Genomic DNA, 26,723 nt, shown 5'->3' with positions numbered 1-26,723 from the left:
GCCAAAAAGGAGTGAGATCATAATGGTGTTTGGCACTGCAAACACATCAGGTAGTAAGCACTAAGCTATGGATGCCAGTCTCTGTTTGATAATTCCCTGTTAGGGGCTTTGTGGGAAGGCGCTGTGAAAACTGTTTCTAAAGATGGCCATTGTTTTGATCCCCTGTCTGCTGCTAAGTGCAGAGTGTCTGGCACATCTTTCTCTCTAGTGTTTGCTTCCCAAATCACATCCCCATTCTAAAGCCACTCATTTATATGTTTTTCATTCATTCCTCCTTAGCTTTGCCTAAGTGTTGCTTTGCCTTTATTGCAATTCTTGATTTTCATTAATCTGCTCCCTCTGTCTGTCTCACTGTGTTTGTTCCTCATCCTTTATTTTCCCTAGCAGCTGGTGTTCCTAAGGTTAACCTTTTGTTGCTGGGGCTCCCCTGAGACCTTGGCAACCATTGTTGCCTGGGATCAACAAATTGTATCTGGGCTTGATAGCCAACCACAATTTCTGCTAACCAGTGGGGATATAGCAAAAGTCACCCTGAGCACATGCAGAGTGTTTTTCCTTCTCCACTGGGCAACTAAAATCTGCTCTTTCCCACCAACCCCAAAATTAAGGAAAAGAGCTTATGGGTCAAGACTGTATTGTTTCACTCTTCCCACAAAGTGTAAGTCCCTTAACCATCTCCCTCTTTAAATTGAAGCATTGAAGCATTGTGCTTGCCTCCCTAGCTAGTTTAGAGAATACAAACTCCCTCTCCCCAAGCTCTACTGCCCAACCAGCAGCCCTTCATAATTAACAATCCATGCTGACTGTCTTATCCCAGGCAAACTCTTTATTCTATGCACCCAACTCCAACAATGCAGAAGTTAATTTGCTCCCAGAACAAAACTGTTCTCAGCACCAGCCTAAACAGTGGTGAACACAATCATTTGTTCCATGAGAAGAAGAAAAGAAGAACAACTTGTGTGTGTTTTTTAATGCAGCAAGAGGTCTAGCAATCTCATGTAGTGGATGTAATGCAGGCATTCTCAATGCACTTCTACCTTCTGCTACTGTCAGTGTTAGAAACTCAGATAGGTGCCAAACCAGGGTTTCCTTAAACCGGGGTTACAGTTGCCAAAATGGAATGCCTGCCATTTTGGGGCCACACAGTTCAGAAGTTGCATTTTTCAAGAAAACTTTTTGGTTCCTGAAATTTGTTCTGATTGTGTGGATAAAATATCACTGATAGAATTCTACATATAAGCGTGCCCTGTCCCCGTATGTTGATGATCATGTGTCAATTGGACACGACTAACAAGCTTGCCTCCTGGCCCCTGCAGCATTCTTAACTGCCAGAATGAAAAATATCCTCTCCTGAGAATGGCGAATGACTTTGTAGAAGTTGGTCCAGCTGCTCCTTCCTGCATATACGCATCATTGTCCCCTTCTCTGTTCAGCCACTTCTGCCCCAGTGCTGTTGCTTGCCCTCTTAATTTCTCCATCATGTCTTTCCTCCTCTCGTATTCTCCTCCTAATTTGCTCACCAGCTATTGTCTGGGCTCTATCCATACCTGCCCCGCTGTGGATCATAGGCTGCAAAGTAAAGCATGCAGAAGGATAATTTGAAAAGTGCTTCTCCCTCCTTCAGCACTATTACTTAATTAATATGTGCAATTATGCAAGTGGTTAGTGCAATCCTGTATATGACTGCTGCAATCCTATACATGCTTGCCTGGAAGTCCTAGTTACCTTCTGTGTACAAATGCATAAGATAGCATTGTTAAACTTCTATGAATTACTAAGATTTCTTTAATTGGGTGGCAGTATTAACCACAAAAAAGAGCATACAGGACTAAGCAGTTTATTACACTGTATTTTTACACTGAATACAGCCTTGTTACTAGGCCTGCAAAAGTTACAAGCCTGCAAAAAAAATTACTTAACCTACTTTTTACTCATAAGAGGGACCCATCTCATGAGTAGAAACCGGGGTGGTGAAGAATATTGCGGACTAGAAGCAAATTGAGCTGGCAAGGTGTACAGTGGTACCTCGGGTTACGTTACCTTCGGGTAATGTAATTTCAAGTTACGAACGCGGCAAACCCGGAATTCTATACTTCCGGGTTTCACTGCGCACATGCGCAGAAGTGGCACCTCTGAAAACGGACTTTTTGGGATAAGTAAGGACCCCTGGGATGAATTAAGTTCGTATCCGGAGGGTCCACTGTAATAGTGTTCTGTTGCTCTTTGTAGTTCCATTCACTTGCCTTCATGGAATGGTTAAATGGAGGACTGCCTCAGCTTTTCTGTTGGATAGATATAATTAGCTCTTTCAGTAGCTTGTAAGTATGTCCAGCTATTTTCATTTATAGTATCTATCCCAATAAATTTGCAACCTCTAGATACAAAATTCACTTCAACAATGCAACAGTTCTGTGCTGGAAGGCAGGGTCAGTTGTTGTGGGAAAGGATTTCTAGCAGGTAGAGATTTTGAACATTGCTCTGGAAAGATTCCCCAATGCTCTAGAAAATCTTCCCACCCACCGCCCTCAGCAAAGAGTACATTTTCTGTTCTACTACCGCTTGGCTGGCCTATTAGAAGTCTGTAATTCTACACCAATTTACTAATTTTCTGTTAAGGTCGCAGCAAGTCTTTTTTGTCGCAATACAGGCCTGCATTAAAGCAGTAGGCCAACTGGTTCAACCACTGTGTCTTTGCTAATGTGGAACAAAAGGCCTTTGTTGTGTGCTTGGCTGTCCAAAGTGCATTGTCAGCAGGTTGCTATGTTTCTTTTCTCTCCCCGCCCCCTTTTTAGAGGACCTGTCAGCTGGTATCCCTGTGATTTGGGTTTCAATCTGTTGTGCTGTTTATGATAGGTTTGCGATTAGAAATCAAGCAGACCGTTAGGTGGCTTTGACTTGCACTACTTGAAGAAATACTGGTCAGATCCTTCTGCTTTTGCATGAGATCCTGTTGTGTTGTCCTTTTGCATTTACAGTCACTTTTGGACCAAGTTATTACACTCATTGACATTCTAGCTTCATTGATGCTGCCATAATTAGGACTAATCGAGCAAAATCTTTCATCTTTAAAAGCTTGGGATGCGGTTTTAAAAGCATCGACGGTGTTTTGCTTTAAATTTTTATAAGACAAAAAAGCTGACCTCAAAACAGTATGAATGTTTTAAAGGACAGCTATGGCTATCTGTAGCACTCGTATTTCCAACTCCTGTATATTTTAGTGGTTCATCTATTTATTTCAGTGGATTAATTCCCTTGTCCTCTGAGTTTAGGGGAAGATTCTAAAACACTTTTGGGTGGGTATATATGAAGAGACTCCCCTGGGGTGTCGTGGATAGGGAAGGATTTGCATCAACAAGCAATGAAACTCACTAACTCTCAGCCTAACAAGCCTCAAGGGGTTGCTTTGAAGAAAATATTGGATAACCTCATGTATTCTTTGAGTTTCCTTTGAGAGAGGATGAGATACATACAAGTAGGATGGATAAAGATGAAATAGACAGATGAGCATTCTGTACATGGACCTTACTTCTTTTGGTTTTCCTCTTTACAGCTGAGTGGCAAGCCTCATCTCCCCATACACCATGCTTCCTTTGTACTGTCTCCTGCAGAATCTGCTCCAGAGCTTTAGGAGACTCTCTGGAGCAGATCTGAGGAGGGTGCGGGAGAGGAAGGGGAGACCTGCTTGACTGACATTGGATTTTGCCCAAGGTTTTCAGTGGATAGTTGCCACTTGCATGCACCTACTTCTCTTGCACCTCACCCTTTTCCTCCCATAGCTCCTTTTCCATAACAAGCTCAATACTTTGTGGATTGCATTGATAATCTCACAGCCTATTTCAGGGGTCAGACCAGTGAACTGTCTAGGAATGGCCTGAACTACACATTGCAAGGGAAACAAGATACTAAGCAGGGTCTGTGGGGAGATATTTATGGATTCTCTTCTGCAAATGCCCCCTGACCATTTTAGCACAGCGGGGGGGGGGGTCATTGGGGGTGTTTGCAAGTGAAAATCAATGGACATAGAAAGTATCGAGCATCCTCTTCTGTCTGCCTGCTTTTTTCCCCTGGAAATGGCACCTTGTTCCTGACAGGTTAGATATCATTCCACCATCCTTCGTGCTATGGTCTTAGGGCCTTCTTCAGGCACAGAAGAAAGATTGGGATTGCAATATCAGCCACTTTGATTTGCAGACAGTAGGAAGCCCAACCTTAGTATTAATAGTAGTAGTCTGACCTTGGTTTATTCCATAGAGTTACCAGCAACTGCTGCAGTGGAAGTTTATGTATGCCACTGTATGCACTTCTTACATGATGAGGCTGTGTCTGAGCCAGATCTTAATTGCACAGTTGAATGGGAAATTGCATGGGTGAGCTTCTATATATGAAGCCTTATTATGCCTTAAATACCCCATCTCCTTTTAATTTCCATTTTGCTTGAAGATAATTTCAATAAAAGTGCTAATTGCTGCAGTGCAGTAATCTAATGGAGAGGCACTTGAAGTGCATGATAATATGAAATGTAATAGTGATGCAATGTTAAGTTTTAAAAATTATGCTCCCTGATGACTGCCCTTCAATCATAATAAAAAAGCACCAGGCAGTTAACTTGAAAGGCACAGGCAATTGAGCAATCCCAATTAGGTTAGATTGCATTGGAGCAAATGTGTGTGTGCTTTAAAAGTGCATTTATTAAAAACAAAACTAATTGAAGACTTTACCCGAGGTTTAAAAGTACCCTGCTTTTTTCAGTGCAGTTATTGGGGGTTTTTCTACCCCATATTTTCTGTTTCCACATTCAACGTTAAAAAAGAACAAGGACAGCATAGCTTTCTTCTTCAATATAGCCAGTTCAACAACATCAACCACCCCCAAAATAAATAAATAAATAAATAAATAAATAATCTGACTGGTGACTTAACACAAATTCAGCAAATCAAAGTGGTGCATTAATATTTTTAAATGGAACTATAGGTTGCTGTTTCCTTACCTCTAATGCTAGAAAGCATAAGGATATTTTAATCCTTCCACTCTGAATAAGCTGCCAGTTATCAAAATGTGATGTCTATAGAAATTAGACACCTAGAGTAGTTGGCTGCCTGTGTGATGAGGAATTTGTTTGCCACCATCTTTCCCAATCTGGGGAAGTAAAAGAGGCACAATTCACATACAATTACGATCAGCTCCTCATTGGCTGCATCCCAATGGTGGGATTTTGCTGCTCAGTCGTTAATCACCTCCCTTGATTTCTAAATTAAATGGCTCACATTCTACAAAGGAAAATTAATAAATGTTTGCCAAAAGGGAGAAGAAAGATGAGGTGTGTGCCTATGTGTTTTCCCAATAGTTTGCCAAAGGTTTCCCTTGAATGCAATCTTGCATCAGAGTTTCCCAGCCTCGCAGCCAGTGACAGATTGTGCTGTGAGTAGAATTGAAAGCTAGTTGTTAAAGCTCAAATGCTTTTTAAAAGAGAGCAGCAAGCACTGGCCCCTTGCTAACGGAACCTTCAGTGACTGTTCTACATGGTCACTGTTGGAACCAAGAACCATTTGGCTCCTCCCCTTTTCAGAGTGTTCTTCAATTACTATTTCACTTGTTCATCCCATAACAGATGAAAGAGGTTGGTACCTGCTCTCCTGTTCCTGACCCAGTCCTGTGGACTCAAGATAACTTGCAGCAGTTCTCCCCCCACCCATAAATTTTTAATAGTTATGTCCCAAACAGGCTTGCGATCTAAGGAAATCTAAAGGTTGGAGAATGAAAGAGGTCAGATAAATAAAAATCACATAAACATAAAAAACCAAGAGTTGCAAAACCAATTAGTCAGGAACCAATCCAAAGGACAAGCCCTTTTTGTAGGCAACCACCTGTTGGTGGGGTCCGTGTACCTCTGAAACAGTGTTAAGACCAGTGCTAATAGCTGTAGGTGCTGTTAATAGAATTAATAATACTGTGGGTGGGCTGGTTGCCTGGAGGTGACAGTTTCAAATGAATAGATACGCATTTCTCAGACTTGGATCCCCACTGGTCCTGCCAGCTAGGGGTGATGGGAGTTAGAGTCCAACAACAGTGGGGGACCCAAGTTCGAGAAACACTGGGCTAGGTGTTAATAGACCAAAGACTCATATCTGAGTAGGGCTGGGATGCCCAACAAGTAAAAGAACCATGCTTTAATGGTGCTGTGTTCACATGATATATGGCTTTCACAAAAGTGGTAGGCACTGCCAGATTACACAGGCATTGCAGTAATCCAACCTTGAAATCACCAATGCCACTGAAGCTATCTGGGCCTCCAATGACAGGTAGATCAAGGTGCACCCCCCAAAAAAAACTGTGTACCTGCTCCTTCAAGTGGAGTGTAATCCTATACAGGGCAGGCAATTGACCAGCTTTTCAGGTGCAGGAAACTGTCACCCACATTACCCCTGTCTTGCCAGAATTCCAGTTCAGCTTATTTTCCATCATCCATTCCACCACTGCTTCTAAGGCTCTGCCCCAGGTTTTGCACAGCCTCTCCTGATTCAAATGTTACGAAGAGATAGAGCTGTGTGTCATCAGCATACAGATGGCACCTTGACCCAAAACTCCTAATCACCATTCCCAGTGGCTCTTTGTAATTGGGGATAAAGGAGATGGTGCTTTGATTGACAATAGGAATATACGTTCCTTGACACCCCCACCCCAGTCTAGCCTGCTGCTGTTTTGAGTAACCAGGTGAGCTAGGTCAAGGTCACTCTAGAAATAATAAATGGGTTTATGTTGTTCAGTCACTGTATTGCAAAGAACAATATGAATTAACTAGAGTGAGAGAATATCCCAGGTCCTTGTGTCTAGGACTGCAGCCTAAGCTTTGTTTTGTTAATTTGCTGGATTCCAGGAATGAAGGATCAGCTGCGAATGTATTCACCCATACTGGTACAGAACATAGGGTGAAGTTTTCTACTGAAAATGGGTCTTTGTCACAGGTTGGGACGCAATGTCACCAAAGCTACAGCAACGTGTTCAGGTGGAGGTAAATCTGTTCATTTCTATGACGAGGAGTCACAGCAGGGACTTGATCCATGGTGTGTGCATGTTCTCCATCCACCTGCACAACCTACAGAACAGACCTCATTCAGTTACGTAGAAAAGCTGGTTCAGCAACCAGACCTTCAGGTGAGCTGCCCTCCTTTTTATATTTTAAGTACTACTTGTTTTACATGCCCATCTGTCATGCCTCTTTTAAAAAAAGAAAGCTAAAACTATTTAAAAACTGAGATTAGGTGCTGCATATGCCTCAGTGATGTCACAGTCAATTTTTATTCACCCATAGCTTGTTTTCGTTATATTCTATAGAACAGGGGTAGGGGACATGGATCTGCCCAACAAATTGGATCCCTCGGTCCCCAGCCTGCCATTGGCCAGCTTTGACATGAAGGCAGGACCACCACCTGTCAATCACACAATGCTGTAAAGATGTTAGTCAATTGACACCTGTCATAGTTCGGGGGGGGGGGTGTCTTGCTGCAATGGTTGACCAACTCATGGGCAATTATAGCGACCCTCTTTGAAGGTGTGCTTCCAGCATCAATCAGCTGACTGGCAGAGTGACAGAGAGAGTTTTCCAGCAGCACCAATCAGGATTTAAGCTCCTGATTATTCCTTTGTAGCCACATTTATACTTGCCCCACATCTGATGTCACATGAGATATCAGGTATGAGGCAGGTGGGCATGACTAATGAGGATACGCCTTGTGGGCCAAATTGAGGCTGGTGCTGTGCCTAATCAGGCATATGGGCCAGAGGCCCCACCCTTACTAGAGAACCAGCATTTTTCTCAGAGCTTCAGCAAATAAGAGGTGTACCCTTGTATTGAATATAGTGTGGTTTATGATGACATCATCATGCACAAGTACATCACAGGTGACCCACTGCACTGCATATGATTACAGCCTTAGTTGAATTCTTAGTTTCCTAATATAAGAAGGCTTACTAAGAGATGCACATGTGCACATACCCTTCAGCATATAGAACTGATAAATAACAAGAATGTGGACATTTGATCCATATGGTTTGGTCTGGAGTACTTTGTGCAACATTTTCCTCAGTATCAGCATAAACAAAATGCTGCGTTCTTCCTTTGTGAATTAGGAAACTTAAATTCAGCTGCCCAGTCAGTTTTGCCCTATACTTATCCTGAAAAGGGGAATTATATAAAGTTAGTGGGAAATATTATTTTACACCAGCCGCTGTGACTAAATCCATGGAGTTCACCTTCTCTAATTCTGTGCTATCCTTTTGGAGTGTTGCTTATGTTTTGGGGATTCCTTTGTTTTCATGAACATATGTCCTGAGGAGGTAAAGGTAAAGGGACCCCTGACCATTAGGTCCAGTCGTGGCCGACTCTGGGGTTGTGGCGCTCATCTCACTTTATTGGCTGAGGGAGCCAGCGTACAGCTTCCGGGTCATGTGGCCAGCATGACTAAGCCGCTTCTGGTGAACCAGAGCAGTGCACGGAAACGCCGTTTACCTTCCTGCCGGAGCGGTAGCTATTTATCTACTTGCACTTTGACGTGCTTTCGAACTGCTAGATTGGCAGGAGCAGGGACCAAGCAACGGGAGCTCACCCCGTCACGGGGATTCGAACCGCCGACCTTCTGCTCGGCAAGTCCTAGGCTTTGTGGTTTAACCCACAGTGCCACCCGCGTCCCTCCTGAGGAGGTACTGTTCTATTAATCGTTTACTGTTTGATAGGGCGATAGTTGTGAGTGATACTCAGCTAAGAATATGTTCATGTTACCACTTATTCCACAGCCAAGGCACTCCCGCTGCTAATTTTAGAAGCCACATTCACACGTTGCTAGCCATAAACTATACCAGTCCTGCAGTTTCTTCACTAATACTGATGCTTTGTGTGTTTTCTGTCTCTCAAAAGCTTCAAGCCAATTAGAAAACTGGATGCAGAGTAAGCGTTAATGTGAACATACCCTAACAGCTGTTGTGCAGTGCAGATGAGCAAACAAGTGAATATAAAAGATAGCTTAATGAACAGGAGTTCCAGGAGGGTCACAGAGACAGGGAAACCAAAAAGTTTGTGCGCATTGAGTGAAGACGTCACCACCCATTCTCTGATATGAAGAACTCTGCACAAATGTGGCTTGAAATGCAGCCAGGGGGGTGGAGGATGACCTTTCTGCATTTCAAGCCACCAGTGTGAACGTACCCTATGTTGTACTCAAACCCATTGAAATGAATTAGCATCATCAATTTAGGTCCATTAATTTAAATAGGCTTACTCTGAGTAAAATGTAGTTGAATGCCACTGTGCGTGTGTGTAGATAGGTAATGTGTTTCATTGGGAAGATGAATCAAACGAATATCCAAAGCTGGTTGACAAAGCTGTGAAATTCATAGTCAGCACTTTTTTTAGTGAAACTTAGTGGTTTCCTTTCTGCATTTAGTGTTATGAAGTCTTGGTAGAAACATGTGTTGCATTTGACTTCGTTGATGGTTTCCCCCCTCCAGATTGTTTTATTTGATGTTATTATGTATTCTAAACCGCGTTTGAGATTTCCCCCCTCTAAAAATATAAAGCAGTATAGAAATGAAATGATTAACAACAACAACAACAACAACAACAACAACAACAACAGTACATGTTCTAGTAAATTAGGGTCTTTAGACAATCGCAGTAGCATGCTATGGCAGATTTACCTAATAACTAATAGTCATGCAGGTCTTAAAATGGGTCTGGTTATTATATACACACAAAATCAAAATATGCACATTTTAACACTCCAGTGTTCAGCAAAAACACATATTATTATTATTAATATTTTCTGCCCTTCATCTAAAGATCACAGGGTGGTTCACAACATAAAAATATAAAATGAGAACACAAAATATATAATAGCAATACCAGCAATCATAACCCCCTCCCACAAATACATTTAAAAGGCTATAGAATGTTAATCAGCCAAAGGCCTGGTTATAGAGAAATGTTTTCAACTGGTGCCTAAAGCTATGTAATGAAGGTGCTAGGAAAGCCTCCCTGGGGAGAGCATTCCATAAACAGGGAGACACCACAGAAAAGGCCCATTCTTGTGTTGCCACCCTCCAAACCTCTTGTGTAGGAGGCACACGAAGAAGGGCCTCAAGTGATGACCGCAGGGTCCAGATCAGTTAAGGGTTATTATGGCAGTGAGGAATAGCTCAGTAACAGTATCTATATCATTGTTTGAAGGAATTAGCTATTACCTATGACTAAAGCAATGGAAACACACACAGAAGGCACTTGTCCACACTTTCCCCCTGGTCTCACATTGCAGTCTAGGCCTCACTCATGCACAGGACCAGAGGGTGGATTCTGAAATACCCCTCCCCCTCCCAAAACACACACAAATGCAGGAAGAGGGAACAGTTATGGAGGCAGAAAAAATGTGGATAAAAGATTCCAAGCAAATTCCAAGATCAAGCAGGTCCCCACCCTGGTGGGATTTCCTTTTGCTTCTTTCATTGGTATCTTCTTCCTTCTTTGGTGATCACTTGTAGCTGAGTAAAATTGTCTTCCATAAACACTGTTTTAGCAATGAGTCCATAAATGACTGTGGAGGCCAGTTCTGGAACCACACATCCTTCCACAGTGGGGACATTGGTTTCCAGGCAGGAGTTGATCACGGTGTGGATTTGCCAAGCGTGCCTTCCTCTTAGCACGTTTCTCCCTTGCACCCTGAGTTCGAGTGGCTTCAAAGCCCATGACACCTTTGGTAAAGGCTGTTCTCCAATTGGAGCGCTCGCAGGCAAGTGTTTCCCAATTGTTGGTGTTTATACTACATTTTTTAAAATTTGCCTTGAGACAGTCTTTAAACCTCTTTTGTTGACCACCAGCATTACACTTTCCATATTTAAGTTTGGAATAGAGTAGTTGCTTTGGGAGAAGATAATCAGGCATCCGCACAACAGGACCAGTCCAACGAAGTTGATGTTGAAGAATCATTGCTTCAACACTGGTGATCTTTGCTTTTTCCAGTACACTGGTATTAGTTCGCCTGTCTTCCCAAGTGATGTGTAAATTTTTTTGGAGATACCGCTGATGGAATCTTTTTAGGAGTTGGAGATGGTGTTTATAAGTGGTCCATGTTTCACAAGCATACAGTAAGGTTGGTAGTACAATAGCTTTGTAAACAGGCATTTTGATTTCCCTGCAAATGTCCTGGTCCTCAAACACTCTGCACTTCAATCGGGAAAAAGCTGCCCTCGCAGAGCTCAGGCAATGCTAGATTTCGGCATCAGTGTCGGCCCTTGTGGAAAGATACCATATTTTTCGCTCTATAACACGCACCAGACCATAACACGCACGTAGTTTTTAGAGCAGGAAAACAAGAAAAAAAAATATTCTAAACGAAATAGTGGATGTATGATTTTTGTGGTTCATGCTGTGGCCACAGACATGTGATCTGACAGTGAGTTTGGAGTAGCCCAATGCAAAAATCCTGAGGATCCATGTGGATCCATGCTTTGTAACCATGGAGGAGGGAAGGAAGGGGAACCATGGATCCTCTGCTCACGACTGCAGCAGATCCCCACCACCACCCGCAGGCATTCGCTCTATAACACGCACAGACATTTCCCCTTACTTTCTAGGAGGAAAAAAGTGAGTGTTATGGTGCAAAAAATACGGTAACTGCCCAGGCAGAAGAAGTGATCAACATTTTCCAACGTCACACCATTGAATTGGATTTGTGGTGCTGCAGAGGGGTTATTTTGTACTTGTTGGTGCAGCACTTTGGTTTTTTGAATGTTCAGTGATAGGCCAAGCTTTTCGTAAGCTTCTGTGAAATATTTAGGATGGTTTGGAGGTCATCCTCTGAGCGTGCACACACCATGTTGTCATCAGCATACTGAAGCTCTATGACGGAAGTTATGGTAACCTTACTCTGCATTCAGCCTGCTCAGATTGAAGAGCTTTCCATCTGTTCGATACATGTTTTCTACTCCGGTGGGGAGTTTCCCTTTGACAAAGTGTAGGATCATGGCAATGACAATAATGAATAGAGTTGGGGCAATAACACATCCCTGTTTAACACTTGATCCCACTGTGAATAGTTCACTTTGAGAGCCATTTTTATCTGCGATTGTTGCTGTCATATTATCATGGAGGAGCTGAATGATGTTTACAAATTTATCTGGGCAGCCAATTTTCAGAAGGACAGTCCACAGGGCATTACAATTTACAGCATCAGTTACAGATAGGTAGCCGTGTTGGTCTGCCATAGTCAAAACAAAACAAATTCCTTCCAGTAGCACCTTAAAGACCAACTAAGTCAGTTCTTGGTATGAGCTTTCGTGTGCATGCACACTTCTTCAGATACGTATCTGAAGAAGTGTGCATGCACACGAAAGCTCATACCAAGAACTGACTTAGTCGGTCTTTAAGGTGCTACTGGAAGGAATTTACAGCATCGAAAGCCTTAGGTCAATAAGCGCCATATACAGGGGTTGGTTTTGCTCTGTGCATTTTTCTTGAAGCTGTCGAGCAGTGAAAATCATGTCCACTGTCCCCCTAGAAGGCCGAAAACCATTTTGGGATTCAGGAAGGGTCACCTCGGATATTGTTAAGAGATGGTTTGTTAAGATCCTTTCAAGAATTTTGCCGGCTGCAGCTAATAGAGAGATGCCTCAGTAGTTTTCGCAATCAGTTCTGTCACCTTTTTTAAAGAGTTCTGGCATCCCTAAAATCTGCTGGGATCTCTTCTCTCTCTCATATTTTTTCAATGAGCTTGTGAAGTTGTTGTGTAAATTCAATTCCACCCACTTTGAAGACTTCAGATATCCCATCAGGTCCGATGGCTTTGTGTTTTCCATTTGGGTAATAGTTGTACAAAACTCTCCCAGATCTGGAGATACTGCAAGCTCATCTCTAACTTGTTTTTGCGGAATTTGTGAGAGGACCTCAGCAGCTATGGGGCCGGGGGGGTGGGTGCGGTTAAGGAGATGTTGGTAATGTTCTTTCCAGCACAGTGCAATAGCTTCTTTATATTTTAGAAGTGTGGTACTGTCTGCTGAGCATAGGGGGCCCATAGATGATCTTTGTGGCTTGGTTACCATGATTTGATTTTGGATTGACACACAACATCATTTCCATTGAGGTGACCAGTGTAACTCCTTCAGCTTCTTTTCCCCTCAGGCAGGCCTCAAGCAGCTTCTTTCTTGTCATAACAAACTGAAGCCATTTCTTTTTTTAAAAATCATATAGGAAGTACTGGAGTGGGAGCATCTCTCAGGCTTAAGAGCTGGCAGCCTGTACAGTGGAAGGAAAGGCAGCCCTATATAACAAAAGGGGAACTTCAGTAGTTGAAACTCCCTGATGAAGCAGCTGTGAGGTCTGAAATGCATTGGGTTTCAAATGTTTTCTCCTACTCCTTTGCTTCCTGCTCCCCACCCCACCGACACACAATTTGCCTGGGGATTCCCCCTTTTCTGCTGCACTTACTGAAAGCATGCATTTTGACACTTCTTGTACTTCCATACACTTGTTGCGGACAAAGGGATGTGTTTTGTCTGCCTCCCTGTTTTTTCTGAAGGTTCGATATCTAAACAGGTTAATTGATGGGCTGCATTAGTCAGAGAGGTGCCATTGGGCAATATGGTGGCTTTCAGATTGGTCCAAGAACTTTTGTGTTCCTTGGAAGCTGATTAGGTGTTTTCCCCATGAGAAGATGGATGGATGACAGCATCACTCCTGATCTTCCCTGTGATGCTCGGCTACAGAAAAGTTCAAGGAGGGTAGTTGAGCAAGTCCTCTCTCTTGCAGGACAGCATTGAGTTCCCATAGGCCTGGTCAGCACTTTGTATGAATGGACTATGAACCTTCTGGGAGTTAGCAAACATGCCCTGGGATCCTTTGGGAGGAAAGGCAGTATATTAATTCAATAATCAAACACAATGCTAGGGGCAGTGTTATAATTTCTGCACTCATGCGTAACACTAGGCAAAGCTGCATAGTTTTTAAAAATCATAAATGGCACACGCAGTTCAAGAGATCCCACTTCACTCTTGCCTCAGTTGACTGGGCAGCAGACCATGGTGCTGCTGGCTTAGCGTCACACCTGAACCAGCATTCATGGTTTGTTTCCCCCCCCCCCAAAAAAAACAACAACCCCAAAACAAAACTACAACAGGAGGCCAGGAAAAAGCATTGCCTTCAGATTGTGGTTTGCGTTGGGAAAGCCAACCACATATGTGCTTGTTTGGATGTTATGGTAAGCTAGTCACCCCATTGTTTGCTTTCCCTGCTTAGCCAAAGGAAGAGCAAAGTGGGAGCATTCAGACAATGTATTGGTGCACGCAATATGTGTACATTATGGTAGCTTAGTGTTATATTCAGCAGGTGCAGCCAGTCGGAGCAAGGCTTGCCTTCAATCAATGTGGCCAGGCTCGTGCAGTGGAGTCCAATACATTTCTGGTCTTGAAACACACGCACAGCATTACACAGACCAAATGATCATTGGGTCTGGCATTTTTGTTAATATGCTAATAATAATGTTTAAAGTTTGTGGGTAGAAAAGTCAGGCTTAGAGTGTTTTCCTTTGATTTTACATAAATACATTTGAAGAGTTATAATGTTGATTTTCCCTCCCCACTGTTCAAGTTTGATTTACTAGAGAATAGCTTGAGCCACGCATGTGATAAACCTCCTGCTGCCAGCAGTTACAGACTTGCCCTCTGGCATGTTTTGCAGTGGGAAATACCCAGTTCCCAGCATTTAATGAAAGAGCTGGATGCAGTAACTCACTCGCTGCCTAATCTTGGAGAAGTAATGTTTGCTTTTACCTAGCGGAGGTCTGGGCCTTCTGAATACCCGTTTCGTCATTTTCAAACTGTGTATTCGAATCTCCTCCTTTGTTCTTCCGCTGTGAGTTATACAGTATCAAATGAGTTTACGGGAATGAAAGGATGAGTTCCCATTTTGATTAAATGCAGGCATTAAGAAGAGGCAAGCAGATCTCCTCGTTTAATGGTGCATTTCTTGCCCTTTGATACTTGTTCTGTGGGTGGGTGTTGTGTTGGAAATCGGAAATTCTTTTGTGGAATTAGGTTCTCTAATAGTGAGCCTCTTAACGGCCACATCACACACCATTTGTTAAGGGTAGAAATGTAACAAGCTGGAGGGCTCACTATATTTGCTACCCTGGACTGCACCTTTCTGCTGAGCTGGCACTCAGTGTCAGTCCTGCCCCAAGACGTGTGGAATAACCCTTGCAAGTAAAATAAATTTTATTGACTTTTAGCTTAGATCCAATGGCAACTGTTCACCTCGTTGTACCTGCCAGGCAGATGTCTTGGTAGTATGATCTTTGTCAAGAGGTGGGCCCTAGGCAGGTAGGGAACACACCCAGTTGGCCAATGAGCCACTACACCGCATCTCAGCACAATGGATTTAGAAGTGTCCTCCTGGATGCTGAAAAGACCTTGTGATTAAGTAAGGTAAAAATGGCCCAGAGCGGACTTTACTAGCCTGTTCCTTCAGATGTTGTTTGCCTACAGCAGGGCTGTCTTGCTGTACTCCATCAACATCTAGACAGTACCAGGTTGACAAAGGCTGACCTAGATCATGAAAAGAGAAAAATGCAATTAACTAAAAAATGTACCTCCATCTTTGGCAATGTGCAAAATGCACCAATGGTTGCACAGATGCTTGTGCAACCATGTTAGTCGCATTTTCTCCATCTGGTACGCTGACTGAGACCCTACCTGCCTACACACTGTCTTTCCAGAGTGGTACATGTTCTGGTTATCTCCCGCTTGGACTGCAGCAACACGCTGTACATGGGGCTACCTTTGAAGGTGACTTGGAAACTATAACTAATCCAGAATGCAGTAGCTAGACTGGTGACTGGGAGTGGCCGCCGAGACCACATAACAACGGTCCTAAAGGATCTTTATTGGCTCCCGGTGCGTTTCCAAGCACAATTCAAGGTGTTGGTGTAGACCTTAAAAGCCCTAAACGGCTTCAGCCCAGTATACCTGAAGGAGTGTCTCCACCCCCATCGCTCACCTTGGACACTGAGGTCCTCCTCTGAGGGTCTTCTGCCAGTTTCCTCACAGTGAGAAGCAAAGTTACAGGGAACCAGGCAGAGGGCCTTCTCGGTAGTGGCGCCCTCCCTCTGGGACACGCTTCAGATGTCAAGGAAATAAACAACTATCTGACATCTGAAAGCATCCCTGTTTAGGAAAGTTTTTTATGTAGCACACAATTCCCCGTATAATCCATGTTTTAAGATGGTAGGTTCAAGACAGAGAATCAGTGGCTTTGCAGCTTAAATATGCTGGAATTTAACCAGGAACAGCCAGTGTAGTGTCCCATCAGCTATTTTGGACTACAACTCACTGCATCCATAGCCTGGAGAGCACCATGTTGGCTATTCCAAGACTGAAGTCTCCTATCTAGTGTAGGGTTGCCATAGCTTTGTTTTTGTTTTAGTTGTTGAGCTTCCCCCCCCCCAAAAAAAAATTCGTTTTTTTAAAACGAAGTTTGCAAGCTTTTTTTAAGACAATGCATCAAAATCTACACTTCCGAAATGGGTTGCCATGCATCCGGATTTCCCCAGACATTTCAGCGATTTCCGCCCGGACACTGCTTCTGACTGCCGAATCATGGGTATGTCTGGGAAATTCCGGACATATGGCAGCCCTAATCTAGTGAGCAAAAATGCTTTCGTTGAATCTCCAGTGCAGAGATCTCAACTTTTGATTAAAACACACTTGATGGCTCACGGCAGAAGCATGAGGTGCCTTCTATGAGAGAGCTTGTGCTTGAGATGACATGCAGGGATCTGAAAGCTCTGTTATATAGGTCTAATCTGTCTCACACATGGAAATCATCACTGGATATTGCATGCATGAGTTCACTCTTGAGTTCGGAGCTCTGAGGGGAAGCCACCAAGGACTTGGAGGGCAGTCTCTCTTCCTCAGTAGAATGGTTGGAACCAGCTTGTTTTATGTAATAGATCTTATAAATTATATTAATATACCAGTGTAATTTAATAAAAAGATCATAGGAACCCTAAAGCTTATAGTAAAAATGGCATTTTACTTTTCCCCTCCCTCTTTCTTTTTGCCTTTGGCGTATCAAGCATTATCTACCAAACGCATATAATAGTTTCTGAAAGCTTGTATAATACATGGCCTCTCTTATTTAAGCTTTGAAGAAAATGTCTTCTGCAAGTGCACGGCTGGCAAGCAACATTTACTGTTCAGATAAATTGAGCGCAAAATTCTTTGTGTTACAAGGGTTAGAAGCAAATTTTACATTGTGCAGGCAAGGACGATTAACCCTCCAGTCATTTTATATATCTATATAGTAGTAGGTAACTTTTTTTTTACTTTCTGTATATAGTATTCATGTTTTCCAGCCCAAACATAAGGCTCAGCCACGGTTAAGTTGAATTGTGATTTGATGCAGTGTCCGAATTGACAAAATATAGTTATGGTTTATTTCTGTAAGTCCCTGCAATGGAGACAGAGTGAAGCTGAAAGGGTGGAGAATAAGATCAAATGGTTCTGAACAATTTTTTGTTAAACATGCCATGGTTTGAGTTCTAAACCATGTCTGTTGCAAACCATAGTTCATTCAGTGTGGTGTCTGATGTCCTATGCAGATTACCTTAATTCTAGGGTTAATGAACAGATGCCAGGTGTAGGAGGGAGCAATGGGATTGCACTTGTTGCTCGTGCTTTCCTCCATTGGGTTGTCTTCACAGAGTCTACATGCAGATAGGCTGTATGTAAAAGAAACATTCAGTGTTTGGATCAGGAATGAGAAGAGCAGGTTTGATAGTGCCCCTCCCTTCACTGATTATCGCCAGAAAAGGTTGCCTGCCTGAGTTACTGAGTTGTAATCCATTTAAGATAGAGGTAATGTTTCTTCCCTCTAATGGAGCAAAGTGGTTTTCCTGTTAATATGGGAAGCTTTCAAGCAAACATTCAACACGTACACAGTTTAGAGATGGGTTCTTGCTCCACGTACAAATTGCAAATGAAAAATAGAATCCAGATGGTTATATTTTCCCTTTTCTATTTTAAAGATTGTTTTCTCCTTGGTATGTGCCAAATTTTCATCATATGGTTGTATTGCCTTAGCTTTAATATCAAACTGTCAGGATGCAACTGACATTCAGAAATACTAAACAAACAGTTAAACCGGTTAAAGTATTGACGTGCATGATTAATGTTCCTCAGTGCATATTATCAAGTGTAGGAACCCAAGTTCTGGCAAAGCAAGAACATTTACCACTGTTAATCTAGAGATTCTTACCATGGCCTTGGGCAGAAAACACATACTACACCAGGAACTGAGAACCTGTTGTATGTTGGACTTCCAACTCCCATAATCCCCAACCAGCATGGACAGTGATCGGAGAAATTTAGTCCAAAAGTATCTGGAAGGTCACATGTTCTCCATCCCAATGCTACATTATAGCTCTGTCATGGCAGAGGTAGAAAAATTCCCAACATCTTTCATTTATTTGTTAATTAACAGAATTTATATATACATCACATAATGCAAGTTATCTGTGTCCTCTGCAGAACAAATACAACTATTTAAAATGCAATGTAAAAACCCTTACTGTAAAAATCTGTGTAAAACAGTACATAATGACCGTGTGCCCATTTTTTTCTCATATGGCAGTGTTGAGATCCTTAATGTAGTACCAGATTTCACAATGTACACTAGCTGTCTGCCAACTATTGATGAGTCAGACACCCTTTTATACTGCCGTTGCCTTGGGAAATGCTCCCTTTCCGAGAACCAAGGTCAGTTGTCAGACTGACAATCGTTGCACTGTGAGCATTATCATCCTACATGAGGGAGGTTATTGCACAACTGTGTTGTGTTGCAGGTCATAGGTATTGGTTTCTAGCATCCATCATGTTGGGTGCGAAAAGAACAACAATGAAAAGTTTGTTTTTGTGTGGCTTATAATGATGAAGGTAGTATTTACTGAGATCTGTTAAAGTAGATATACTTGGAGTGGATTTTCTTTTTGGCAACTGTTGAGAGAATGTACTTCCTCAAACTTCTGATCACCTCCCTTACCCCTATCTGTTGCTCACCAGTATACTGTGAGTCTCGTTTCTCCTTCTCCGTGGCTGATTCCATGGTTTGCAATATGATCAGAGTAGTTACCGTAGTTTAATATTGACAGCAGTAGTCTGATTAAACTATTTCCACTTCCACTAGGTTCATTTTAATAAAACCAAGAGTCTAAGTTTTATTGTTTGAATTGAAAAGCACGTGCTTTATTCATGCAGTTGCATAACTTCTTTCACCTGCAGTGAAATGCCAGAGTTGGATTTAAGGATTCCAGAGGTTTGCTTGCTAGCTTCTCAGTAAACTATGGCCCCATTCTGGTGATGATTAAAAATTTCTATAAGGATTCTATGAACCACAGTAGGTGTTTTCTTTTTGTACTGAATTTTTCTGTACACCTGGCCAATAAAACTTTAAAAGGGGGAATTACAAAAGCCCAATATTTGATCTTCTGAGATTGACTCCTTATATTTGTGTTACTTGTACTAACTCTCGTAGAATCCTGATGAATCCCATACTGAGCAGAGAAGCATAAAATTTGGTAACATATATTTCAATAACATATAAGAAAGGGGGATACAAGGCTTGTAATCAATCACATGGCAAAAAATAATATTTAAAAAATAAATTATGCACACAATGTTAAAATGTATCCAGTGAAACATTAAGTTTAAAATTAAGCACTCTTTTTTAAAAAGTACAAATGTGAGTTGTTGCATTCACAGTTCCTGGGAAGTAGAACAATTCTTTATATTGGAGCATAGTAACATGTCCTTATTATAAATTGTTTTGTTTGTAAATATCAGGACGTTGTCCTCGGGGTCGTATGAGATTGTTCACTTGAAGAGTTACTAAGAATTCCAAACACTGGCATATTTCACTGGATACATTTTAAAATTGTGTGCATCATTTATATTTTAAATATTATTATTTTTTGCCATGTGGTTGATTACAAGCCTTTTGTTTGACTTACTATACCTTAATTTTTCAGCAATAGCTATGGACCAGATTTGACCCTTACAATATGCTTGTAAAGGACGAGCATAGTTTGACAGGTTACAGTACTTGCCTGCTCCTTCTGGTCAACTTTCATTTTTATTCATGGATATGCAAAAACATGCCTAGTCTCCAGTACTTTTATTTCTCTGGAAAAGGAAATTAACCCTGTAAATGACTGCCCTGAAACTTCCTATTTTCTTGGAAAAGGGGAGACCACAAAGCAGCATACTGTTAGATATATATTAGCAGCAAAACACCAATGTGAAATTGATGCATATGTCAAACCGCATTTTGCAGTTGTAAATGAACATCAGTAATGCACAAATTTGGCTTTGATAACCACAGCACTTACCGCCCCCCCCCCCCAAAAAAAAACACCCCTTAGCACTTGCAACTGCTGTGAGTTTTACTGCTTCTGACAAATCTGGCAACACAAGCTTTTAACAAAAGAAGATGCAGCATGGCATATCCATGTGAATTTTCAGCTCCTTGGGCAGTTTTTCTGGTGATGTGAAAGGCAACGGAAGCCTTATAAACTGGATCATTTCCCATCTTAATCAAACTTCCTTTGCATCCCCAAAGCTAATTGGAGTCCTGTTTGGTGCTCAGTTTGGTGCACTGAGATGTGGATAAGCAAACATTTGCCATACTGCTGAACTCAGGCCTTTGTCAGGAGGAGTGGAGAGAAGGTGTTACCAGCAGCAACAGAAGTGGTGTGGAAGAGAAGGTGGAAGGGGAAATCTGTGCTTAATTGATAATGGAAATTCCCAGCAGGCAACTAGGAAGAGATGCTTACTGATGCTGTTTCTGAGAAGGTGCAGTGAAAAATATGTATAGAAAAATAGCTGCACCTTTTCTAAATTAATCCCAAAAATGTTAGGTAAGCAGGTCCAACTACATCTTGCATTGTACCAAAGTACTTCAGTTGGAAGCCTTATCTAATTTATAAGATTAAGCACCTGCCTTAAGCATTATAGAAATGCTTGAGTTTTAAAATCTAGCTTGACCAGTGTTAGAAACTAAGATATAAAAGCTAGGAGCTAAATGGCACCTTAAACCTAGGTTATGGGCACAACAACAGAATGTCTAGGCACATTTTTTTTAATAACAAGAATACAAAGCTGAAAATGAATGAACTGCTACTAAAATGTTATGTTTGTTTTTCACATGATCTAGTCCATCCCCTGCCCACCTCTCTAATATTCTTAAGAGGGTCTCTTCTCCCGTCTTCAGAGAGTAGCTTTTCTGCCTCAGGGAGGTAGAAAAAAGGTCCTTTCCTTCCACTCTGCAGTTTTGATCTGAAATCTCAGGTGCAGTACTGCGCTCAGAGCTCAGAAACTGCTCACGCTAATGAAAGAAATTCCCTGTCACAAAATGCGCCTAGAACAATGGGAGTTTCGAACACTGAGCTTGATTAGGCTTTTATTCTTTTAAACAATCTATTTATTTATTTATTTATTTATTGTTCAGAGGCTATACAACAGCAATAATAGAGTATGACTCTTAGATTTTGGCCTTATGCAGTTGTTTTGATGTATGGCTTCCTGCAACAGAGAGAAGTTTCATCAACTTTGCCAATGAGGAGGTGCCAAATGGCTCCTTAAACCAAGGTTGCGGTCGCCAAAACAGAATGTCTAGTTGCCAATTGGGGGCAAGACGGCTCTAAAGTCTTATTTTTCAAATGATGGACTGACTGTGATTGATTCTCAGTTAAACATCTGGCTAGTTCAGATGACAACTTTGAGCTAGGTTAAGAGCTTTGAGAGGTTAAAGCAGAAAAGTCACTTGATCCAGGGACAGTCCAAATATATTGTGCCCTATTCTGACCTGTTTTTCTTAATGGTGACTGCACCTGCTCAGTCTGCACAGAAAATGCAATTTGGTTCCAGAATTCATTCCGATTGTGCAGATAAAATATAACTGATAGAATTCTACAGGACGGGGCATTAGTGTGTGAAAGCAGTCCAGTTCCAATGCTTCCCAGATGGTGGAGATGTCAGGCGCCATCCTTGTGCCCAGGCATCTTCACTTGGTCGCAAGGGGTCGAAAGCCAGGAGCAAAATGCGCCTGACACATTTCAAACACTGCTTCTCTGTCATGGCACCCAAGCTGCGCAATTTCCTGCTGTGGAAGATCTGACTGCTTCCTGCCATTGTGGCATTTACATGCTAAGTAAAGACTGTTTTATATCAGGGGTATGTGATGGGTCAGAGAGTGCCTTTAGCACAATCAACTCTTCTTGTTTTTGTTGTCAGTCTCAATTCAGCTGTTGATTACTGAAGAGCCCAAAGTTGGCTACTTGTCCTGGAGCCAGATTCAATCCCACTGGCATTGGCAAGGGAGGGAGGGGAGCTAGAGCGTAGTCAACCTGAGCAGTTTGTTGGCAGAACTGGCCAGGGAAGAGGGAGGACTTGTTTTCTCTCGCTGAGAGCATTTCCCTTTGCCGCCTTAGTGTAGGATAGGCAGGAGGCGGCTCAGTAAACCGTCACTCATTACCATGACATCCTGAGCCTTTTTATGTAACACTACATTATTCTTGCCCACTGTGCCATTTGTTGGCATGTGATGGGTTACAGCCTTGCCTCATTTGGCCTTTCTGCTGAAGGATTGGTCATCCTTTCCCATTTAAGTAGTCTTGCATTGGACAAAGTACTTGTTGCTTTCTTTGTTCCAAATAATTACAGTGACCAGTGCTGTTGACTTTTTTCTTTTGCGGTACGACCATTTGAGGTTAACGAGACAGAAGGAAGGAGAGAAGCCCTTTCGTTTAATTACTTTCGGATTCGTGTGCTAATCTCTTTCCTCTGTTTTCCCTGTCGCCAGTTGATCTCCCATATGGGTATTTCTTGTTTTTGTGGCACCAGCTGCTTCTGTGGAGGTCTGCCAGGCCCCGATATGCCTGGTGGCTGTCATCTGGCTGCACTGATGAGAAAGGATACACAGTTTTAATGGTTGGCATTCCTTTTTCAGTCTGTGGTTCAAGTCAGGCATCAGGCTAGGGACCTTGGCTATATGGAGGATCTTTCCCTCTGAAGAGACCTGCAGTCATGAGGGAAAGGGTGTTTAAAAAACACACACACCAAAAAACCATCAAGCTTTTAACTATCCAGCAGCCTGGAGGAGTGGGAGTGGGTGAATAGACACAGCCACAATGGGGTATTGAAAATTTGAGTTTATGGGGGTAGTTGGGATTGCCACTGCAGTGCAATGCTGTATCTTAGAGAAAGGGGTGGGAAAAGTTTACACCTTTTTAGGATACTCTCAAGCTTTTAGGGATGCTTGAGGAAAGCTGTACATGTCTTCCCTTTTTTCGCTTTATGAACAGGTACGCCCGTGTATAGATTGAAAAGGAGAATGGCACTTCTGGGTTTCATTTCCTTTTGGTAAAAATGCTGTCACTCATATGCGTGGGAATATGTACAGATGGATGAATGTATTTGGGGACCAGTTGCAGACATTTTGTGTTTGGTGAGGGAGCATGGGTGAACCAGAGTCCTGCTCCAGCTAAATTCCCCTGCCTGGTTGCTGGGAGGAGAGGGTTGTAGCACATTTCTGCTCTCCCTAACCTCCTTCTTTGAGCCTGTTCGATCTCCCCAGTCCTCCAATTTCTGTAAGAAGTTACTTCCAAGAGCTGAAAAAAGACTGTTGTTCTGCACCTTGATTGCCTATCTCCAGCCTATCTCTAGCCAAGTAGCCCATCTCTCACTCACTGCCCCTTGGTTGTTTGTTGGTCATGTCATTTTAGGGCGTGGAGTTTAATTTTTGTGAATTTCTTCAGTGAGGGGTCTTAAAATATAGTTTTGGGTGTGTGGGATTTTTGTGATTGGATAACATTTAGCTGGGTAAGTCTATGTTCGATGCTTTCTGAAAATGAAAGAATTGCAATTTTACCTTCTGAAAATGTCAGATAATGCTAAATAAAAATTAATAATGATATATACTATAACTGCAACTGCTTGACAATCATTTTTCATGATTTCTGTGCCATTTTACACACATTTTACTTAGCGAACAAAACTAAATTATATGAATTGTACCAAAACATATTTGTAATTCCCCAGTCATGTTGCAACTTCTTAGTGCCCCTCATTTTTGAAATTTGAAAGTTGAAAAATTCAATGCGCCCCAGTTTCGGCCCCCAGGACAATCACCTGACTGGCTTGTGATTGTCTTAACACTGCCAGCTGTTAGTTAAGGCCCACCTGGATCAGAATTCTTTAAAAAGTGTGCTGTTGTCACACAAAATCCCTCAACTGACCGTTTATGCTATACATAAAGCCAAAAGACTGTAAGTAGCTATAATAGGATAGGATGTAATAGACACTTGTTTATTTTATTCTTCCTCTTTCTTTTCTATTTTGAATAAATGTGGTAGAATTTGACTGTTGGGGTCCTGGATGCATTTGTATGGAAACTTGCAGGATTAGTCCAGCTTCCAATGTTCCTAGTTCCTTAGTTTATGCTAAGTAGGCGCATGGGTGTATTTGTGTCTAAGGCTGGATGCTATCTCTGCTTCAGAGCTCTCTCCTGTCCAAGATTAGGAGTATAAAGGGGAATGGTGGCAGCCGACTTAGTCTTCGGTTTGACTGGCTTACCTAAACTGGTAGTCATGGAATGAAGGAGACAAAAAGCCCTTTATGCTCACCCCATTGCATCTGCTATTTGCCATAGGTGACGAGGTGAGTAGCTATTTTAGAGAAAGGGGGATTGGGAGATGGTAGGAAAAAAATTAAGGTTGCTTGTGCTTGTTAACTGCATATCCCATGTAAATTAAGCAACACTTTTTTTAAAATCTGTAATTTCTTATCTTCCCCACCCCCCACAGGATCGACTTACAGCGTACTGTCCATAATGCCATCAGACTCTGAAAGCAGCAGTTCTCTCAGCAGTACTGGTAAGAACCGTGCTTGTGCCTGTGGTGTTGTGGTTGTTTGCTTTGAGTTGCATGTTGATTGTGAACAAATCTGTCTTCTTGTTCATAATACACACAGCTGAAATAGCTGAGAACTCTGTTGGAAGTGCAGTACTTGTTCTTGCACAACTAGGAGTGGTGATTCCGCACATTGTATTTGTTTGGGGGAGGGTAAGGGGAAGATCTGTTTTACACTTCCAGGATTGTGTTAAGGCATGACTAAACTGCTTCTGGAACAACAGAACACCATGACGGAAACCAGAGCGCACAGAAACTCCGTTTACCATCCCACCACAGCAATACCTATTTATCTACTTGCACTGATATGCTTTCAAACTGTTAGGTTGGCAGAAGCTGGTACAGAGCAACAGGAGCACACCCTGTCGCGCGGATTTGAACCGCCAACTTTCTGATTGGCAAGCCCAAGAGGCTCAGTGGTTTAGACCATAGCACCACCCGCGCTATATTGTAAACCCACCCAAGCACCAAAAACATGAGGCTTTGGATGAACTTGGTAGCAGTTGAACTATGCCCTGCTGCTTAGTGGTTCACAAAGAGCATTGGCCTGGTTTACCGTGCCTTTTTCTAAGTTGTTCTCTGTTGCATCATGTGCTTTTTGAGATGCCAGTGAGATGTGAAGAGTGATTCTTTTTACTTTTATGCATATATCTTCCCCCACTGTTGTGCGCCTCACCCCTGGCCCTTGCATAAGTAGTATTTTTAATCGCATCATTCTGACATTCTGATAGAAATGGCAGGAACAAGGACACTTGTTTTGCATTTAGGAGCCAAGGTCACACAGGGAGATACCTTTCTTTAGAAGCAAGAACCCCTGCAACTCTTTCCAAGGTTCTCTGATGCCCGCCAGCCCATATGGCCTTGCACTTCCCTTGCTAGCCATGTGTTGTAACTGCAGGCCCCTCTCCATAGGGATACAAGGTTGAGGCAGACATCACAAATACCCATGAACTGTAATCACAGTGGCACAGATTACAGTCACAGAAGCTCATACAAGTTGGCTGCATTTTTCCAGTGGAAGAAGGCCTTAAATAAAATCCGTCACACGCAAATATGTCTTCCAAAAAATTGTGGTCCTTTTTTCATGTGTTCCACCTCAACCACACCTGGTGCAACTCACAAAGCCCTTGATGAGTTGCATTGGGTACGCTTGAGACAACACCAGTTGTATTTGTGCTGTTGCGAGGAATTCCATCAAAGGGGTTGAATAATAGTGAGACTGGAGAAGCCAGTGTAAGTTGCCTTTTTAGCTGAATTTGGAGAGACTACTTGAAGCATCCGTTGTGTTGAGCTATTTCAATTGCTTTGGTTTGATTTGCTCATTGCAAACAGCGGAAAGTATGTAAATTTTGATAATAAAACTGCTTTGCAATGGGGGTTGAATAATTTTGATTTCAACTGTATTTCAGATTTGCCAGGTTTGTGACAAGGGTTGTCTTGGAAATGATGATTCCTCTGCATATGTCATGAGGGAATGCCAAATCATATAAAAGTGGCTGGAGGATCTAGTCCTTGTCAAAATCTCAGATTACGCATAACTTGCTCCATTATAGCTATATTTCAGAGTGAGTGGTACCAAGCGTCCAGTGTAAAAAATGGGGCTGTTTCCCACCCAATGAGTTGCAATTACTTTCCATGCTGCCAAGATCATATATAAAGCCAGTTCTTTTGACAATATATTTACATTGACATCGTCAAAATATTCAGCAACGTTAAATTTGGACA

General features: G+C 42.3%; 1 protein-coding gene across 19 annotated transcripts in view; it reads left to right on the top strand.

Annotated features, from left to right (window-relative positions):
- The window catches only part of LOC309343041 (disks large homolog 5-like), a 116,877-nt gene that overhangs the window by 18,761 nt on the left and 71,393 nt on the right, over positions 1-26,723 (top strand). For 18 of the 19 annotated variants that reach the window (XM_081864162.1, XM_081864168.1, XM_081864165.1 and 15 more), the window contains exon 2: positions 24,894-24,962. In XM_081864162.1, the coding sequence (XP_081720288.1) occupies positions 24,894-24,962 (69 nt within the window). Of the gene's footprint in view, positions 1-7,043; positions 7,153-24,893; positions 24,963-26,723 lie in introns of those variants that run through there. The other variant, XM_081864163.1, reaches the window with a different exon arrangement.

This window comes from Podarcis erhardii (assembly GCF_964252035.2).
Source record: "Podarcis erhardii genome assembly, chromosome: 5".
NCBI classification, from domain to species: domain Eukaryota; kingdom Metazoa; phylum Chordata; class Lepidosauria; order Squamata; family Lacertidae; genus Podarcis; species Podarcis erhardii.
Note: the sequence above shows the minus strand (reverse complement) of the source record. Positions and strands in the feature narration are given on the sequence as shown.